This window comes from Bombina bombina, chromosome 3 (genome assembly GCF_027579735.1).
Source record: "Bombina bombina isolate aBomBom1 chromosome 3, aBomBom1.pri, whole genome shotgun sequence".
In the NCBI taxonomy this organism is placed as follows: domain Eukaryota; kingdom Metazoa; phylum Chordata; class Amphibia; order Anura; family Bombinatoridae; genus Bombina; species Bombina bombina.
Genome location: NC_069501.1, coordinates 825,438,325 through 825,460,578, shown reverse-complemented (window position 1 = coordinate 825,460,578; position 22,254 = coordinate 825,438,325). Strand labels below are relative to the sequence as shown.

At 38.0% G+C, this 22,254-nt stretch overlaps 1 protein-coding gene across 1 annotated transcript; it reads left to right on the top strand.

Moving 5' to 3' along the window:
• The first annotated feature begins 1,323 nt into the window (after positions 1–1,323).
• Positions 1,324–20,808, top strand: ING1 (inhibitor of growth family member 1). The gene is made up of 2 exons (XM_053707780.1): positions 1,324–2,037; positions 19,168–20,808. Exons 1-2 carry the CDS (start codon positions 1,902–1,904, stop codon positions 19,869–19,871), a joined length of 840 nt encoding a protein of 279 aa, XP_053563755.1. The 5' UTR covers positions 1,324–1,901; the 3' UTR covers positions 19,872–20,808.
• Positions 20,809–22,254: the final 1,446 nt, after the last annotated feature.

Below are 22,254 nucleotides of genomic sequence, written 5' to 3'. Positions count from 1 at the left end.
GGGTGTTTTTGGTGGTTGTAGATGTGTAACAAATTTTGGGGGTCAAAGTTAGAAAAAGTGTGTTTTTTCCCATTTTTTCATCATATTTTATAAAAAAAAAATATAGTAAATTATATGATATGATGAAAATAATGGGGTCTTTAGAAAGTACATTTAACTGCAAGAAAAACTGTATATGAGTGGGTACAGTAAATGAGTAAGAGGAAAATTACAGCTAAACACAAACAATGCAGAAATGTAAAAATAAACCAGGTCCTTAAGGGTAAGAAATTGAAAAACGGTCTGATCCTTAAGGGGTTAAATAGATAAATCAACAAATAAATACCTACTTTACAAAATACTGTAGCCTCTATATTTAGTGCAAAATAAACAATAAAAACACCACCACCACAAACCCTATATATACAAAACGCGAAAACACAACCACCAGCACACATTTCCACGCCCACACATCCGTCCGCATGTCTAAAACCGTCAAAACCTCCTCCCATCGCTATATCACGCGCTTTCTTATACCGCCCACTTTTAACAGGCACGCGGATAAAGCTGTTGGCGTTGTTGTCATGGATAGTCAAAAGTTCGATTGGCCACACCCATCCAAGGATAAACCGTCCCACTCACTACCTTAGTTTCCGCCCCTTTGTCAAAAGCACGCCCCCACTACCAGCCAACCCACATATTGCTGGGGCAACAGCTGCGCGCCGCCGCTGCCAGACTACGCAGCTACAGAACTAGCGAAAAAGTGCGTTTAGACCCCTCCCGTTTATGGGAGGAATTAAATGTATGCAGTTTTTATTGGCTTATAGATGAAGCACGGAGGATTATGGGATTTGTAGTTTTTGTGTTGTAGACGGTATCAACAGCATTATAGCGCTGTCAATTGGGAAATAGTTAATTGTCTGCTAGTGCAGAACCATATAGCTGTGGTGGTGGTGGTGTATGATTTCCATAGGGTGCGCAGAGTGAGTAACAGTTTCTCTGTACTCCTGTGATTCCATAACGGTAACATATCTTCACGTCCTTGTTTTGTCTGCGCATACAGCACTGTTGAAGTGTAGGAGGATGTAAAAAGAAAAAAAAAACTTCCCAGCTTGATTCAATAATAATTAAACAGATTAATAAAAAGCAGAAGATAAGTCAACATGAGTAGTGAAGGGATGGTGGCTGCCCTGAAACTGTGCGCATGCTCACAGGATGTGCGAGGTGATGAGTGTTTCCTAACAGTTTGAAACTGCTATATGTATTTTCTATGTTACACTCTGTGCAATTGTCAAAGTCACGGAGTCTTTTTGTTCTCAAAACGAGCGTCGCAATACATTTATCTAAATTGGATGTGGGTAAAAATCGAGGTAACAGTAAATCACCATACAGTATTACCAACAATCAATCTCGAGGGTAAACTCTACAGCTCCACATCACTTTATTTCCCATCCCCAGTGTTTGCCGACACAACACTTCATCTTCCTGCTTGCAGCATTTTCTACTCTTAAGCCCCCACCTCTTTCCCCACCCCCTTTACACACAGACACACACACACACCCCACAACCTCCTTCTACTGTCTTGTTCTGAGTTGCCCAGAAAGACAGCCATTCAATCAGCTGCTGTGGGACTTTTATCCCCACAAACAGCAACCCTCATGCACCAATTCCCCGGCATTCACCGGCTGATGCTAGACACACGCTGCCTTTTAATGTCCTTCCTGCGCTGGATCTCTTTTGTTTTTGTGTCTCCTTCAACTTCATATCATCGTTTGACCCTCTTTAAAGGACGACATTTGTAATAAGGGTTGCATTTATTTATTTTTACGAGGAGGAGGGAGGGTGGTGGTGTTGCTTGGCAAGTGCCTGCAGAGGAGGACTAGATCCCTTGGTCTGGCTGGTGATTTCAGCAGCTGCACAATATGTTGAATCCCACCAATGGAGACCAGACTCACATGGTAAACTATGTAGAGGATTACCTGGACTCAATCGAATCTCTGCCTTTGGATATGCAGAGAAATGTATCTATGATGAGGGAGATTGACGCCAAATACCAAGGTAAAGAACTGCTGTCCGGTTTGTGTGTTGTCCTGGGAGAGGGTGGAACTTTTGTTTCTCTCTGTCTTGTGTTGCTTTTTGGGGGGTCTCCAACCATGACTTGCACCCTTTATCAATAGAATGTAATTTTACCTCTTGGATGCCAAAGGGGGCTTTAACACATTGTGTTGTATCCCTTTCTGACAGCCAACAAGCTCAGTGCATCGTTTGTGTCCCAGCTGCTGTCTGTACCGTTCTGCACTGCAGTTAAGGTTAATATTCTATCTACTTATGCATTTATGTAGTGTTTTAATTGTTTGTGACAGGGTGGAACAAAAGGTTCCTCAGCTCTTTTTTTCACGAGGATTCTCTTCTCACTTGAAATAAACTCCTTATACAGATCGGTAGTATAAAAACAGATTAGGATGCGTATGTGTGAAAAACGTGTGTGTTGTATTTGTGCACCTTCAGAGATTACAGCACAACAACACTGAGGAATGTACAGTCACCAGAATGGCTGTAGTAGTAACTGCTAGTAAAAAAGGGTTGTGCTGTAGTGGTGGGCAGGGTTTCCTTTTTGCTTCATTTTTTCATTGTGTATCAGTCTCCTTCAGAAAATGAAACAGTTATTGCTTAAAACACAAGTAAGGTTTTATTATGTATTTTTAGAATCTCACTGCATTGTGGTTCCCCTGCAGGCTGTGTATATGGTAACTGCAGTTGTCATAATCTACCTCTGTTCGTCGTCCTCCTTTTTTTTTTTTTCCCCTATGCAAAACAATCACTTTTATATATTACTCTTTTATTTATGGACATGCGTCTTTTTGACGGATTTCATAAGCCGTTTTAGTAGTTGCTGCAGTAAATACTCTTGTACAGTAGAGCTCTGCATTGTCCTACATACACACAAGCTATAACTATATATAATGCAGTCTTGTCTACACACTTAACCCCTTGGCTTTGCGAAGCAGCTCTTTTTTGACAGACAAGGAAGGGGTCATTTGCTCGCTTTAATATTTGTGTAATCGATAGACTCGGTGTGAATCCTACATTTGTAGGTGAAAGTATTTTTGTTAAGCATTAGTATGCATTACTGACTGGCACTTGCTGTACATTGTGTATTGACTGGGGCCGCAGTGCGCTGAATGCAAACCCCAGAGGATGCACAGGCAGCCGGGGACACCCCAAACCTTGTATACTGGTAAAGGTTAGCCCGATTAATGCGTCACACCCCGGTTGTCTCTCCCTTAAATTGTTACTGTAAGCTGTGTATTTGGTGGTGATGTGCAATATGGCCCGACTGTTACATTTTATCAGCCTGAACGCAGTAACTTTTGTTTTCGTTGACTCGGTTTGCAAAAACAAACAAACACAAAGATGATATAAATGTATATGGTACCGCGATATAACGCTTTACATTGTTGCATCAGCTAAACGAAGTCGTGTAACTGTTTTATTAATGTTGCTTGTAGTGTATAATATGTAGATATGTTTATTAAGCATTGGTTAAGTTGTAATAACATACTGTCTTCTCTCTTAGCAGCGCCAGTCGCGCTTTAACCAGACTGGCTCACTCTCCACTTTTTATTTGTCAGGCCTTAGTTACGTAGTTTCACCTTCCCCGCCCTTCTCTTGTTTTATTCGTTCATGCTTTGGGATTTGGAACGTCCCGGGCCCATTCTCTTTTCCGATTGGTTGTACTTTGGTGTTTCCTACTTTTCAAAGACACGCCCCTTACTTCTTTCTTTCTAGATCATCGTCCCACCCTACTTAGGTTCATTTAAATGTCTGTTTGCCACCAGTCTTTGGTGATAGGCTTAGGGTCTTAAATGGGCGGGATATGGGCGGTTTTTTCCTGGTACGTATTGTCCATTTAATAGCCCCATATCTAAAATTCCATCGGAGACGAGTGCATTGTAAATCGTGTGACACAGTGTTGGATTATGATATGATTTGTGCATAGTTTGATTTTTTTTTAAATTCCCGATTGATATTTTGGATACATTGGAAAACGGGATTTTTTCATCTCTTTTTTTATCGATGCTTGTTTTGTGCAGGTTTGTTATTTTAAACTGCACATTATACAATAATCTGCCATTAACAAACATGGCACCTGCAATTATTCGATCATTATTTTGCAAGCCACCAATAATATTCAGCCATCAATGTCGATGCTTGGTACAATAGCGGGTAAATTACAGAAGTGGATGCTTTTTGTAGACAACGACGGCGTAACGAAAAAGGAAATCCTTTGGCTGTGCAAATAAATACACTGCATAGCAGCGATATGCAGTGATGAATATATATATGAATATATATATATATATATATATATATATATATATATATATATATATATATATATATATTTTAATTAAAATAATCAAATGCATTCGTTACAAATACATGAACATGAATATGAATATTTTGTATTGTCATATTAAAGAGTTGATTACACCCAGAGAACCGACTCATTTCATTTAGTACAGAATGGTGAGAGCACCAATATAGCTGCATGGTCTTGTGCGCAGGAACCCTTTTTAAACGTATTGAAATTTTAAGATCTCCCAAAATGTTTCTAATCTGAAAATGCAACAATTTGCTTAATTCAAATCTAGAAAAGGCACATGCTGGACATGTCTTTGATGCATAGTAATGTGCAAGACCATACTGGAACATAGTCATCTCCTCTACTGAGACCAGTTAGGAGTAAATACAAATGAGCTTCTAGAGAGAACAAGCGATGGCTGGGAGTCTGGAGAATGCATTTCTAATTCTTGTGGGAATGGGAAAGCACATAATTATTGTAGTTATTTCATTTAAAAATTGCTCCTATTTTGGGTAAACTGTCCCTTTAAATTACAAGAAAAGGGGACACGATAAATTAATTTAATGTATGTTGCAAAGTGGTCTTTATTTAGCAACACATAATGAAACCATTTTTAGATTACAATCCCAACGTTTTTAACTCCTGTAAAACTGACCTCATGACCTGACAACTATACATGCACAGAACAAAGAGTTGCAATTATCAGGTACACAATATTGACTTTTCTGCTTTGATACTAGTAACTCATGCAGAAATGGCAGTGCAACCTTTATTTTTGTTGCTTGTAGCATGCAAAGTAGTGAATAAACCATGTTTATCTTAAAAAAACAAAACATAGTGGTGTTACACTTTTCCAAAACACATTCATATCCGCCATTTAACCCATTATTTTGCAGAAGCCCTCAGTTATTTAAAAAGTCACGAAAGTCAAAATTCCATTTTCATGATTCAGATTTAGCATGTCATTTCAATAGAATTTTCGATGTATTTGAATTATGTTTACTTTGTTTTCTTGGTATCCTTTTTCAAAAAGCATACTTAGCTGGTTAATCGTGGCTACACACATATGCCTCTTGTTATTGGCTCACCAACTAGGTCCCAGTAGTGCATGCTGCTCTGGAACTCACTGCTCCTCTGTAGGGGTTAAACACTGGAATAAGATTGCTGTCAAAAAGGTATGTGTCATTCTTATCATTGAACATAAATTGTTACTTATAAATTCAAATCTAAATTTAAAAATCTTTTTTATTAGTATTACAAATACAATTTTTTTTATGTTTTTGAAGTACAATCTTCTTTTTTTGGAAGTACACTTTTTGTATTTTTTGGAAATACAATATATATATTTATTATTTTGGAAGTACTTTCCCTCCCTCCCCCCTCAGAATTACACTAACCGCATGTCAAAACACTGTAAAAAAATAAATGCTAGTTCCCATTTTGTGATGTCACAGCACATCAGTTCATCAGATTGCCTGGGAACTAGCTACTGCTTTGTTTTTAATTAATTGTGGAGATATGGCTTACAACCACAGCCCATCAGCATCATCTCAGTTACATTTTTAACATTTATCATGTGAGATACACATGGCTTAAAGGGACACGAAACCCAAACTTTTTCTTTCATGATTTAGGTAGAACATACAATTTTAAACAACTTTCCAGTTTACTTCTGTTATCACCTTTGTTTCATTCTCTTGGTATCATTTGTTGAAGGAGCAGCAATGCACTACGGGTTTCTAACTGAACACACCACCAATCGGCAGCTAGATCCTAGGTTCTTTGCTGCTCCTGAACTAACCTAGATAAACCTTTCAGCAAAAGGATAACAAGAGAAAGAATCAAACTAAAAATAAGAGTAAATTGGAAAGTTGTTTAAAATTGTATGTTCTGTCTGATTATGATTTTACTGTCCCCATGTCAAAAGTGAATATTCTCATTTGACTCATACAGCACAATACAGAGGAATATTGATTTTGATATTTTAATTGCAGTTTTCATGGTAGCAGGTAAACTGTCTGTAGCTTTTAATGTTGTTTTTTTATATTGTCATTTAACATACAACATGGTTTTACATGCCGAAAGTGCTTATTCTGCCTTGTTTTTTTTTTACAATAATGTACTGAGGAATATTGATTTTGTCAGACATTTTTCCACATTTAATTGAAAGCAAAACAGACTGCTGTGACATCACAAGTCCTTTAGACAAATGGGAACTAGCATTTAGTTTTGACAGTGTTTTGACACATGCTGGAAGTGTAATTGGAAAAAAAAAAGTACTCAGAAAGAAAAAAATGTGTTTAAAAAAGATTGTACTTCCAAAAATAAAGAATTGTATTTTGTAATTAAAGATTTGATTTCTAAAAAATTTTGTATTTCCAAAAAACAAACATAAACTTATTTGTAAATTTAGATTTGTATTTATATGTCACAATTTATGTACAATGATAAAGAATCAGACACACCTTTTCAACAGCAATCTTATTTCATAAAACACACACACACACACACAGACACACACACACACACACACACACACACACATACATATATATATATATAGTATATATGATGTGCAGTCACTAGAGGCAGGTGAGGCAGTGCTTCACCTCTCATATGGGAAAAAATATTTTTTTTTTTATTGGCTTTAAAAAAAAATTGTAATTTTTTTTTTTTCCCAGCATTTTTTTTTCTCACAGCTATATGTTGTGCAATGAAGAGGCACAAGCAGGTCTGCCCACCATTACACAACATGCTGCGCCATCTACTGGATGCAAGTGGTTAAGATCATTGCATGGCCCATTAACTGCTAATTTGAGGCAGTCCTATTTGGGCTGAACCAATCCAGCAAGAGGCATTAGTAAGTGGAACATAGGGTTGGGGCTGGATGTTAAATCATATAAAACAAAACAAAAACGGAAAAAAACAACTTTCATATATTTTGTTGCTGTCCTGTGAAGCTGCCAGCTTTGCTAAAGTGAAAAAGAGAGTTCTGTACTTCCCCTCTAAGTGCAGTGGAATGTGCCACTGTCACTTCCTGAATCCTTCCAGAGCAGGAGAGAGGCACAGAGAGCACTGTTTCACCCACATCTTATTAAAGTAAGATTTTACTGATAGGGATTCTGTTAGTGAAAATGATAATTTAATGAATGTGGTTTAGTGTTTGTTTACTCTTTTACAGCAGGGTCGTTTTTGTATTTTGTTTACTCAAACTTTACACCCACTAACTTAGCAGCTTGCCTCTGTACTTCACACTAAATTATAGACTAATTTTCTGAACTCTCTGTAGCTCTGCTGTTTTATTACTTTAAAATGCAGTGGTCCCTCTCCCCCCCCCCCCTTGTGTGTGTCTCTCTCTCTCTCTCTCTCTCTCTCTCTCTCTCTCTCTCTCTCTATCTATCCATCTCTCTCCTTATGTGTTGTTCTCCCCCATGGTCTCTTTCTCTCTCTTTCTCTCTTCCTCCCCCTCTGACTCTTATCCCTTATGTAATGAAAGAATCTATAAGCATAATTTGCAGCATTAAAGTAAAAAGTATGTTTTAAACATATTTTAATGGGCATGGATTTCTAGATCTCATAATTAGAGCAAGCATTGTGTTATCTGGCAAGAGTTTCAGTTACAATCCTTTAGACTAAAATCAGATGTTTACTAAGTTGACCAGTTTTCCAAGACACCATTTAAAGGGACATGAAACCCATATGAAACCCATATGCAAATTTAAATAACTTTCAAATTTACATCTAATATCTAATTGTCTTCATTCTTTTGATATCCTTTGTTGAAAATCATATCTAAATATGCTCAGTAGCTGCTGATTGGTGGCTGCACATAGATACCTGATGTGATTGGCTCACCCATGTGCATTGCTATTTCTTCAACAAAGGATATCTAAAGAATGAAGGTGTATCCTGCCACTGCCTCACCAGCCTCTGACGTCACTGCACACTATATATACACACTCACAGGAACGAACAACTGGCTCAATACTATTGTTAGCCTTTTCTATGGCGATTTACCACCTGGGTGCAGCTTCTTTTAGCCCAGTAATGCTTTTCACAGAGAAGAACTTTCCTGTAGTATATCAGTCTGATCCTGCCTATTACGCTCAGTCCAGCGCCAAAATACCAGGCAATTCCTCTCTGAACAAGGAACACAGCAACCCCAGACGATCGTTTCAGCCTTCATTGGGCCTCGTCAGTGAGGTGTAGCCATATTTCTCTAAGCACACTGAGCAAGGAGTCCACGCCTGGTTTCCCCTTTTTCCCATAGGGAGACTAAATACACACAGAGAGAAGCACACTCACAGGAACGAACAACTGTGCTTAGAGGAATATGGCTACACCTCACTGACGAGGCCCAATGAAGGCTGAAACGATCGTCTGGGGTTGCTGTGTTCCTTGTTTAGAGAAGAATTGCCTGGTATTTCGGCGCTGGATTGACCGTAATAGGCGGCATCAGACTGATATACTACAGGAAAGTTCGACTCTGTGAAAAGCATTATTGGGCTAAAAAGCTGCACCCAGGTGGTAAATCATGATAGAACAGGCTAACAATGGTATTTTTTTTTTTATATATATATATATATATATATATAATATATATATATATATATATATATATAATGTAGCCCTCAGTTTACGCCGGGGTTGGGTTCCAGAAGGAATGGTTGTAAATCGAAACAGTTGTAAATTGAAGCCCAGTTTATAATTGGGAAGTGAGGGAGATAGTTTCCAGGCCCCTCTCAAAATTGTCAAATGTAGCACCTAATACATTATTTTTAAAGCTTTGAAATGAAGACTTTAAATGCTAAACAGCATTATAAACCTAATAAAATAATCACACAACACAGAATATATAATTAAACTAAGTTAAATGAACAAAAACATTTGCTAAACAGCATTATAAATCTAATAAAAAAATCACACAACACAGACTACACTTGCATTTTTCTGCAAACTGTTCTTTCTATGCATTCCAATCTGGACTGATTTATAGACATGAAGATCTTGTTCCTTTGAAAACTGCTCGATAGCTCTGGTCTGGTTAAACTGACTAATTTCAGCTTGCTTGGCTTTGCTGCAACACAAGCGGACAGCTCCACCTACTGGCTATTTTAATAAATGCACTGCTTCTCAATGCTTTTCAATAGCAGTCACATGACTGGAAAAAAGGTTGTTATTCTGAAACGGTGTAAATTAAACCGTTGTAAAACGAGGGTCACCTTGTGTGTGTGTGTGTGTATATATATATATGTATGTAGCCCTCAGTTTACGCTGGGGTTAGGTTCCAGAAGGAATGGTTGTAAATCGAAACCGTTGTAAATTGAAACCCAGTTTATAATGTAAGTCAATGGGAAGTGAGGGAGATAGGTTCCAGGCCCCTCTCAAAATTGTCATAAATAACACCTAATACATTATTTAAAAAGCTTTGAAATGTAGACTTTAAATGCTAAACAGCATTATAAACCTAATAAAATAATCACACAACACAGACTTCACTTGCATTTTTCTGCAAACAGTTCTTTCTATGCATTCCAATCTGGACTGAGTTATAGACAGGAAGATCTTGTTCCTTTGAAATCTGCTCGATAGCTCAGGTCTGGTTAAACTGATTATTTCAGCTTGCTTGGCTTTGCTGCAACACAAGCGGACAGCTCCACCTACTGGTTATTTTAATAAATAAACTGCTTCTGAATGCTTTTCAATAAAAAAAAGGTTGTTATTCTGAAACGGTGTAAATTGAACCATTGTAAAACGAGGGCCATATATATATATATATATATATATATATATATATATATATATATATATATATATATATATATATATATATATATATATATATATATAGAGGGAGTGCTGAATTATTAGGCAAGTTGTATTTTTGAGGATTAATTTTATTATTGAACAACAACCATGTTCTCAATGAACCCAAAAAACTCAATATCAAAGCTGAATATTTTTGGAAGTAGTTTTTAGTTTGTTTTTAGTTTTAGCTATTTTAGGGGGATATCTGTGTGTGCAGGTGACTATTACTGTGCATAATTATTAGGCAACTTAACAAAAAACAAATATATACCCATTTCAATTATTTATTTTTACCAGTGAAACCAATATAACATCTCAACATTCACAAATATACATTTCTGACATTCAAAAACAAAAACAAATCAGTGACCAATATAGCCACCTTTCTTTGCAAGGACACTCAAAAGCCTGCCATCCATGGATTCTGTCAGTGTTTTGATCTGTTCACCATCAACATTGCGTGCAGCAGCAACCACAGCCTCCCAGACACTGTTCAGATAGGTGTACTGTTTTCCCTCCATGTCATTAGATTTTCTTCTTTTATACCCTTTCTTGCCAGCCACGCTGTGGAGTACTTGGACGCGTGTGATGGAGCATTGTCCTGCATGAAAATCATGTTTTTCTTGAAGGATGCAGACTTCTTCCTGTACCACTGCTTGAAGAAGGTGTCTTCCAGAAACTGGCAGTAGGACTGGGAGTTGAGCTTGACTCCATCCTCAACCCTAAAAGGCCCCACAAGCTCATCTTTGATGATACCAGCCCAAACCAGTACTCCACCTCCACCTTGCTGGCATCTGAGTTGGACTGGAGCTCTCTGCCCTTTACCAATCCAGCCACGGGCCCATCCATCTGGCCCATCAAGACTCACTCTCATTTCATCAGTCCATAAAACCTTAGAAAAAATCAGTCTTGAGATATTTCTTGGCCCAGTCTTGACGTTTCAGCTTGTGTGTCTTGTTCAGTGGTGGTCGTCTTTCAGCCTTTCTTACCTTGGCCATGTCTCTGAGTATTGCACACCTTGTGCTTTTGGGCACTCCAGTGATGTTGCAGCTCTGAAATGTGGCATCTTGGCAGCTGCACGCTTGACTTTTCTCAGTTCATGGGCAGTTATTTTGCGCCTTGGTTTTTCCACACGCTTCTTGCGACCCTGTTGACTATTTTGAATGAAACGATTGATTTTTCGATGATCACGCTTCAGAAGCTTTGCAATTTTAAGAGTGCTGCATCCCTCTGCAAGATATCTCACTATTTTTGACTTTTCTGAGCCTGTCAAGTCCTTCTTTTGACCCATTTTGCCAAAGGAAAGGAAGTTGCCTAATAATTATGCACACCTGATATAGGGTGTTGATGTCATTAGACCACACCCCTTCTCATTACAGAGATGCACATCACCTTATATGCTTAATTGGTAGTAGGCTTTCGAGCCTATACAGCTTGGAGTAAGACAACATGCATAAAGAGGATGATGTGGTCAAAATACTCATTTGCCTAATAATTCTGCACTCCCTGTATATATAGTGCAATAACAAAATGCTTTCAGAGCATTTTATTTTGTACCTTTTATGTCTCTTTAACTCCTTGGTCGTTCCCTTACCAGGTCAGGCTGTCCTTTTACTCATGTTGCTCAGTGTTGCGTATCAGAAATTAAAGAAGAAAAGGGAGAAAGCGAAGTATGGCTGCTAAACATGCATACAGAATCTCAAAGTTATGATAGCATTTTGAAAATTTGGCAATTATTCATTGAATACCAGTTTCTGTGTAAATTATTATTGCAGTACAGGGGATACAAGTGTTAAAAAAAAAAAATCAAACTTATGATGGAAACTCTGTAATGAGACGGTTACAATAATTTTCTATAAGGAAACACAAGAGTATTAAAGGGCCAGTAAAGTCAGAATGAAACTTTCATATTTTTGGTACAGAAAGCAAATTTACCTGTTATCTAATTTGGTAAGTTCTCTTGTTATTCTTTGTTGAAAAGCATACCTACTTAAGCCCTGGGGCAGAAAGTAAATTGAAAAGTTGTTTTTAAAATGCCATGAACTGTCTCTAAATCATGAAAGAATAATTTTGCATTTTTTGTACCGTTTATGGCCACTTTCTTCCGAAGTTACTGAAAATATAACCGCATAACTCAATGAAAGCATTGTCTATGTGCTAGCAGTCCCCTTTATGTACTGACCCAGTGCCACAGCTCTGATCAGCATTTTGAGGTTTAAGATCTTTGATGGACTAACATGATCAAGTTAGTATAATCCTTTCAATAATGGAGGGAACTTAAATACAGTAAAAATTGCATAATCATTAAATGCATAAGAAAAAGACAATGTAGTAATGCTTAGTCTTCATATGTGTAGTAGATTTTCCCCTGACACATTTCAAAGCTATTCCATTTTTTTCCTGCCCCCTGTATTATGTGACAACCATCAGCCAATATATATATATATGTGTGTGTATATGTATGTATGTGTGTGTATATATATATGTTACGGTACCAACTGTGTACCAAGGGTTAACCCCAGATGAACAATGTCCTGCATAGACAATCAGCAATTCACAACCCAGCCAGTTTCAGGTTTAAAACAGAATGACACTTTATTTGAAGGCAGCACACAGATTTATACAGGTTTTTGACCCCCCCTCAGATGGGGGTTGAAAGAATGTTGTACATTAGATAAAAGGGAGAAGCGTCCTTGACATGATACAATAGAATTATATTACTTAAATACTTTACTTAGGCAGATAACAACTTAAACACATTTGGCTTGTCTTATCACCTAGCGTCTGTTCTCTGAGGGTGATTAAACAATGGCCTGTTTATTACTTAAATGTAATTATAGCACACAATAGCTGAGGCCAGAAAACCTGTCTTTAGAAATTAGATTCTTAAAGCTAAACACAGTTAACTCTTTCAGTCCTGACAGAAGGGTCTGTCACATAGCTCCCCCCTTGTGGAACACTCCGGCAGACCCGGCTTGACCCTTTTGCGGGTCAACCTGGGGATGACCGGACTAGGAGGTGGTAGGCATGTCAGTTTGCTGGGACAATCCATCTGTATTCCCGTTATGAGAGAGAATCCCTGTCTGTATAAATAAGGGTTCAACCTCTTCAGTGCCCCGACTAGGGCTAAACAGTCCTTCAAAATATCATCAGCTTCTTTACGTGGTTTTTGTACCTGCTCTTTATAGGTATCCACAATCCCTTCATACTGACATAGGGTGCCCTTGAGTTGCTGCACCTCACTATGAGCCAGCGTCAGCTTCTCCTCAAGTGTCACTAAGTTTGTCTTTAATGTTTCATGTTCCACTCTCAAGCTGGTGTTTTCTGCAGTCTGTCGGTGCAGCCTGTCTAGCAGAGATTCCTGTTCTAAACGTGCTTTTTCCTCTGCACTCCTCTTCTCTCCTGCTAGCACTGTTACATGATTAGTTAACGTGACCATTTCATCCTCTACGTGACTCTTCTCCTTCATCAGCGCATTGTAACGGGACTTCCACGTATCAATAGCGGATAGAGATTTACTGAGCTCAGCGTCCTGGGGCTTAGCAGCAGGTGGGTCAGTCTCTGCTGCACGGATCTGGGCACGGGTAGTCACAGGGTTAACATCAGCGGGACCCATAGGAGCGTAGGCAGAAACAAGGGGGGCCAAGTCATTTCCAAGAAGAACATCAGCAGGTAAGTCCTTCTTGACCCCCACATTCACAGGTCTAGCGCCCACTCCCCAATCCAAATGTACCCTGGCAACAGGTAGGCTGAACACATCGCCCCCTGCTACCCTCACAGCCACAGTGTCTCCAGTGTACTGTTTCTCAGACACCAAGTTCTTTTGAAGCAAGGTCATGGTAGCACCAGTATCCCGTAGACCACTGACCTTCTTCCCATTCACTTTAACCAGTTGCCGGTTATTCCGGTGGGCAGCTTGCACAAGGTCTGCCTCATGTAGGATGCCCCAGCATTCTTGCGCCTCTACGTAGCGGGCCGCAGGCTGAGGGTTACGTGGGATTCTGCCGGCGGGTCTTCTCCAGGACTGTGCTTGGTTCGCTGCGTTTAGGGGACACTCTGGTCTTTTGTGCCCTAGTTGCTTACATCCAAAGCACCGAATAGGTTGTGAGTAGCCCCGCGAATTGAACCAGGCTCTCTGAGGGTAGTTCGTGGCCCGAGACCGTGTGGTATAGCGGTGTGCTGGGGGTTGGTAACTGGCAGGTGCTGGGGTGACTGGGGGTCTGTACTCCACTCTGGCAGGGGGCTTAGTGGTAGCAGTGTCCAGTTTGCGGGCATCCGTATACTCATCTGCCAAGCGAGCCGCTTCATGCAGGGTGGAGGGTTTACGGTCCCGAACCCACTCTCGAACTCCTGCGGGTAACTTGTCGAAGCAATGTTCCAACAGGAATAGCTGCAGCACCTCTTCCCCAGATACGGCTTGGCACCCCGCTATCCAGTGAGCTGCTGTGCGGTGCACCTTACATGCCCACTCAAGGTAGGAATCACCAGCCAATTTAACAGTGTCTCTGAACCGCCTCCGGTATGCCTCCGGTGTAACCGCATACCTGGAGAGCAGAGCCTCTTTTACAGTATTATAATCCCCGACTTCCTCATCTGGAATGGCCCGAAAAGCCTCACTGGCCCGGCCGGATAATTTTCCGGATAATATCATGACCCAGTCCTCTGCGGGTACCTTGTGTAGTGCACATTGCCTCTCAAAATCCGCAAGGTACCCATCAATCTCTCCTTCTGTTTCCAGGAAGTTTTTAAAAGCTGCAAAATTTACTTTTCTCTTTTCCACTGGGTTTGCTGCAGCGCCGCTTTGGCGAAGTAGGTTGGCCTCCACAGCTGCTATGACCCGGTCGATAATTTCCGCAGATGGGTTGGGGCCATAATATGCCAGTCTTATTTTGACAGCCCGGTCAAAACTTGCTTCTTCAGGGGTTCTGTCTGCTATGCTGGGCCCATTGGTTCCTTCTGTCCCTGGTACTCTTTCCATCTTAGTCAGTATTGTAATAATCCCCCTCTTCCTGAGGTTACTGGCTTGTGTAGTTGCTCTTCTGGGCGATAAGGATTCTCCCGTCGCCTGCCACCAATGTTACGGTACCAACTGTGTACCAAGGGTTAACCCCAGATGAACAATGTCCTGCATAGACAATCAGCAATTCACAACCCAGCCAGTTTCAGGTTTAAAACAGAATGACACTTTATTTGAAGGCAGCACACAGATTTATACAGGTTTTTGACCCCCCCTCAGATGGGGGTTGAAAGAATGTTGTACATTAGATAAAAGGGAGAAGCGTCCTTGACATGATACAATAGAATTATATTACTTAAATACTTTACTTAGGCAGATAACAACTTAAACACATTTGGCTTGTCTTATCACCTAGCGTCTGTTCTCTGAGGGTGATTAAACAATGGCCTGTTTATTACTTAAATGTAATTATAGCACACAATAGCTGAGGCCAGAAAACCTGTCTTTAGAAATTAGATTCTTAAAGCTAAACACAGTTAACTCTTTCAGTCCTGACAGAAGGGTCTGAGTCGGACTGGAGCTCTCTGCCCTTTACCAATCCAGCCACGGGCCCATCCATCTGGCCCATCAAGACTCACTCTCATTTCATCAGTCCATAAAACCTTAGAAAAAATCAGTCTTGAGATATTTCTTGGCCCAGTCTTGACGTTTCAGCTTGTGTGTCTTGTTCAGTGGTGGTCGTCTTTCAGCCTTTCTTACCTTGGCCATGTCTCTGAGTATTGCACACCTTGTGCTTTTGGGCACTCCAGTGATGTTGCAGCTCTGAAATGTGGCATCTTGGCAGCTGCACGCTTGACTTTTCTCAGTTCATGGGCAGTTATTTTGCGCCTTGGTTTTTCCACACGCTTCTTGCGACCCTGTTGACTATTTTGAATGAAACGATTGATTTTTCGATGATCACGCTTCAGAAGCTTTGCAATTTTAAGAGTGCTGCATCCCTCTGCAAGATATCTCACTATTTTTGACTTTTCTGAGCCTGTCAAGTCCTTCTTTTGACCCATTTTGCCAAAGGAAAGGAAGTTGCCTAATAATTATGCACACCTGATATAGGGTGTTGATGTCATTAGACCACACCCCTTCTCATTACAGAGATGCACATCACCTTATATGCTTAATTGGTAGTAGGCTTTCGAGCCTATACAGCTTGGAGTAAGACAACATGCATAAAGAGGATGATGTGGTCAAAATACTCATTTGCCTAATAATTCTGCACTCCCTGTATATATAGTGCAATAACAAAATGCTTTCAGAGCATTTTATTTTGTACCTTTTATGTCTCTTTAACTCCTTGGTCGTTCCCTTACCAGGTCAGGCTGTCCTTTTACTCATGTTGCTCAGTGTTGCGTATCAGAAATTAAAGAAGAAAAGGGAGAAAGCGAAGTATGGCTGCTAAACATGCATACAGAATCTCAAAGTTATGATAGCATTTTGAAAATTTGGCAATTATTCATTGAATACCAGTTTCTGTGTAAATTATTATTGCAGTACAGGGGATACAAGTGTTAAAAAAAAATAAATCAAACTTATGATGGAAACTCTGTAATGAGACGGTTACAATAATTTTCTATAAGGAAACACAAGAGTATTAAAGGGCCAGTAAAGTCAGAATGAAACTTTCATATTTTTGGTACAGAAAGCAAATTTACCTGTTATCTAATTTGGTAAGTTCTCTTGTTATTCTTTGTTGAAAAGCATACCTACTTAAGCCCTGGGGCAGAAAGTAAATTGAAAAGTTGTTTTTAAAATGCCATGAACTGTCTCTAAATCATGAAAGAATAATTTTGCATTTTTTGTACCGTTTATGGCCACTTTCTTCCGAAGTTACTGAAAATATAACCGCATAACTCAATGAAAGCATTGTCTATGTGCTAGCAGTCCCCTTTATGTACTGACCCAGTGCCACAGCTCTGATCAGCATTTTGAGGTTTAAGATCTTTGATGGACTAACATGATCAAGTTAGTATAATCCTTTCAATAATGGAGGGAACTTAAATACAGTAAAAATTGCATAATCATTAAATGCATAAGAAAAAGACAATGTAGTAATGCTTAGTCTTCATATGTGTAGTAGATTTTCCCCTGACACATTTCAAAGCTATTCCATTTTTTTCCTGCCCCCTGTATTATGTGACAACCATCAGCCAATATATATATATATGTGTGTGTATATGTATGTATGTGTGTGTGTATATATATATATATATATATATATATATATATATATATATATATATATATATATATATATATATATATATATATATATATATATATAATATAATATAATCTCTATAATCTCTATCTCAACATTTAAAATTAGGGGGACTTAGGTCCTTGTGCAGATCTATTCCACTCCAAATAATCCTCTATTCAGTGAGCTTCTTGAAACTTAGTATTGGTTGATTCAGTGTGCATTTTCAGGGGAGCAATGGCATTAAAGGGACAGTAAAGTCAGAATTCAACTTTCATGGTTCAGAAAGAATTTGCAATTTTTTTTAACAATTTTCCATTTGTCTTCCCTTATCTAATTTGCTTTGTTCACTTGGTATACATTGTTTAAAAGCATACATAGGTAGGCTCGGACGCAATGCATTATTGTGAGCTAGCTGCTTGTCACTGTCTTACCCAATGTATTCAGCTAGGCCCAAGTAGAGCATTGCTCTCCGTCAACAAATGATTCCAAGAAAATGAAGCAAATCTGATAATAGAAGTAAATCTGAAAAGCGTATGCTCTATCTGAAACCCAAAAGTTATCTTTCATGCTTATGACCCTTTTAAGGTCTATTTATCAACTCGGTATGTTAATTTTATAACATTTTGCTGTGAAGGGGCTTGTTATTTCTATAGACACAGATTCCCAGTTTTGAGAACTACAAAACCAATAATATGTGATATCTTCAAGATAGAAACATTTTCCAAAATAATCTGACAGAGAACTTTGGGAGAGCATAACATTGTGAATGGATTAATGGAATTTAATTTACAAAAAAAAATAATCACAACCAGGGCCACCACTAGTGATTTTAAGGGGCCTTTACTAAACCACTGATCGGTGCCCCACTCCTTGCAATATTTGGTCAAGTGATTAAAATGTTTGGAAGGTGCTTCCAATGAGACCAAATAGTTGCACAAAACATCAGGTATTGGCACCAATCTATTTGCAAATAAAAAGCACATTTTTAAATGCTGCACAAAACATCTATGCTTTTTATATTAAAATTGTGATCTTAGTCACACAATATGGCCATATTTTGCTTAGTCAGTCACCAACTTAGAAGGTGTCCCAGCACTTTACCTTTATGGGCTGAACCATTCCTACTTTTTCTCTTTATAATAGAATGAGACTCTCTGGCTTTATATACACAACTCCATTACACGGTCATGAGTGTGCCTGAGCTTGGGTGGGGTGCTTTAACCTTTGGAAGATGGTCAGCCTCCCTTTTTTTTAAATACAAATCCACAAAGTTTGGTTTAGCACAAATTACAAAATGTTTAAATCCATCTTTGGAAATGGAGCTAATGAGACCAAATAGTTAAACAAAACAAGGGGTATTTGCGCACATCCACTTGCAAATAAACAACAAATTATTAACCAAACTTTGTGGATTTGTATGCACAATCTTCAGAGACACTAGCTCCTACAAGGCATGTGCAAGAATAAAAGTCAATTGGAATGTTTTTGTTTTTTTTGCATTTATTTTAAATGCATGTTCTATCTGAATCATAAATGTTTTATTTTTTACTTTAATGTCCCTTTAACAAAAAAGATTAGTTACCACAGTTTTTTTTTTAAATATTTTTCTGTGCTTTCATCTTGATCATTACAAGATACTTCCCTTAGCAATAGCTTTGCATGTATTACATTAGAGATGGTAGCCCAATACACTACTTACAGTGTTGTTGTAAGTGCTCTTTAAAATTTAGGTTTTCAACCATAATTTGCATGTTTCTAGTCCATAACTCTCTTTCTAACTAAATACTTTTCTTATTATTACAGAGATTTTGAAAGAACTGGATGACTATTATGAAAAGTTCAAACGTGAATCAGATGCAATACAAAAGAGGCGACTGCTGCAATTCATACAAAGAGCTCTCATTCGGAGTCAAGAGCTGGGTGATGAGAAGATCCAAATAGTTAGCCAAATGGTGGAGTTGGTTGAAAACAGGACAAGGCAAGTGGATAGTCATGTGGAACTGTTTGAAACTTGTCAAGACTTAAATGACAGCACAAGCAATAGCAGTAAGAATAACCAGGAAAAATCCAAAAGTGAGGCAATCTCTCAGACTGAAAAGACCAGCAATAAGAGGTCAAGGAGGCAGAGAAATAATGAGAACAGGGAAAATGCGACCCTCAATCATGACCATGATGACCTTAGCTCAGGAACACCCAAGGAGAAGAAAGCAAAAACATCAAAGAAGAAAAAGAGATCCAAAGCTAAAGCTGAAAGAGAGGCTTCACCTGCAGATCTTCCCATCGACCCCAACGAGCCAACCTACTGCTTGTGCAATCAAGTTTCCTATGGTGAAATGATTGGCTGCGATAATGAAGAGTGCCCAATTGAATGGTTTCACTTTTCTTGTGTAGGACTTAATCATAAACCTAAGGGAAAATGGTACTGTCCTGAATGTAGAGGAGAAAATGAAAAAACCATGGGGAAGGCACTTGAGAAGTCTAAAAAAGAGAGGGCTTACAATAGGTAGTCCAGAGGCAAAGCCCAGGAAAGGCATAAAAAAAATAAAGAATTGTATTTATTGGTTAGATCACATTCTGAAGGTGAAAGGATTGCAAAAATTGTGTGGGGGGGGGAGTTTGTTGGTTGTTTTTAATAAAGCTAGGGGCAACCCATTTGTGTTATAGTAACAGCAATAACAGCACTTTTTCCTGCTATCATTAGTAGTATAAAGGAAATTGCCTTTGAACCAAATGTCTTCTCTTTTTAAGAGTGGCCTGAAAGTCTTGCTGATCTAAGTGTTAAAGGTAATTGCCTTATGAAAACAAACACCCAAGCTATGTTTTTTGTGGACCTATTAAGACTCTTCAAAATTGTGGTGCAGAAAGCACTATATCCAACCAGATGTTATTGCAAATTGTTGTTTTGTTTGATGTATGTTCAATTTCCTAACTGTTTGGAAACAGTTAATGAAATTATTTAATTTGACCATAAGAGCCCTACAAATTCTTTCCTTTGACCTTTCATTATGAGATGAAATGGATTGATGAAGAGGGTGATCCATGCTCCTCACTACTAGTACAGTAGTGTAAAACACAGACCGGTGCACTTAAGACTAAAATATTATATTTTAAATTGAATGCAATGGGTTACATTTTCATGAAAATATTTTATACTGTGTACTGGCCTAGTATCCCAACAAGGCCATTTTAAAATAATTGGTTACATTTTTTTATCAAACCAGACGGTGGTTTAGTTTCACACAAATCAAGCTTTATAATGTCACAGATAACAGTGAAGCAATCCTAATTTGTATAAATGTACATTTTCAATGGAATTGCACTTGATGTATTATAATTGGAAATGCAGCCAAATGCCATTGTATAACAAATGTGCATTTCCTCCTGTATGTATGAAGATTGTACAGCTGTGTTACTTAAAATAAATTACAGATCTACTGAAAGTTATTTTGACACTTCCAGAGTATTTTTTTATTTTAATAGGGGGATGTATATACAATAAATTATTTGATTGAAAAATGTATTCTCTTATCAAGGTTTATGTGGCACCTCCAACTGTAATTAATTATTTCAATGCTAAAAGATCTAGAACATTTTAAATTATATATCATTTTATTTATATATATATATATATATATATCTTGTTAAAGGTGCGTCAAACTAAAAATGTACTTCCGCATAAAATCTTTAACTGTACATAGTATGAACTTTCATTATTTACGTATTTTGCCTGCTTTTTCTGAAAAGAGAGCTTGGAGTGCATTCCGTAGAATTTAGATCCCTATCCCTTCTACATGCTGCACAGTGATAGCTTGACATGTGTAGGAGCACATTTATATCTTTAAAATGCTTATAATATAAATATATATATATATATATATATATATATATATATATATATATATATATATTTTCTGATTTCTGGCAATGTAGTTTTTTAAATTATTTTTAAAAATGGCTTATGTCTCTTACTTTCATGCAATTTTAAAAACTTTCTATTTTTTTCTATTATCATATTTCCTTTGTTCACTTAGCCTAGGTAGGCTTATAGTTGCTTAGGAGTGAGCACAGGTAATGTTATACACTGCTGCTATACAGATGCATGCTTTTGAACTCCCTTGAGCCTATCTAGGTTTACTATAAGTGGATGCTAAGTGAAAGGAGCAAATTTGATCATAGAAAAAAAAATTGGAAAGCGGTTTCATGCTCTATCCGAATTATGAATGTCATATATATATATATATATATATATATATATATATATATATATATATATATATTATTTTTTTTATTTTACTGTCCCTTTAATCATTCCTTCTAAACTAGTACTTCTATTTTTATGATAAAAGTGGTCCCTATAGAATAGTGGACAGCAAAAGTACCTATGTCACAGACTTTATTGTAGATGTACACAAAACATATACCAATTTATTGCAGGCTAGACATAAGATGTGGGTGTGAAAATGTTATTAACAAGCTAAATTATATTACATAAAATAAGCCCAAAAAGGTTTGCATATATCCAAAAAAAAAACATTGTGGTATTTCGATCAGGTAATAAACAAAACTCCTTGTAAAGTTTATTTATGATCTCTTCTTGATAATGTAGCACCAACACTACACATGGCTGGAATATATAGGGGGTGCTAATACTATTTTATTTACAGATGGCAGCATTTTTAAATGCTGCAAAAAATTGCCTGCACAAAACATCTATGCTTTTTATATTAAAATTCTGATCTTGGGGGCGGAGCTAGCTGCCATATCAAACAGACGTACTATGTGTGAGCTCCGTGTATTATAAACTATAAAAGTCGAATTTAGGCACTAAAGTTACTCTTTTTTCGGGACACATAACCCCCCTGGAGACTGGAGAGACATTGGCCTTCTGGA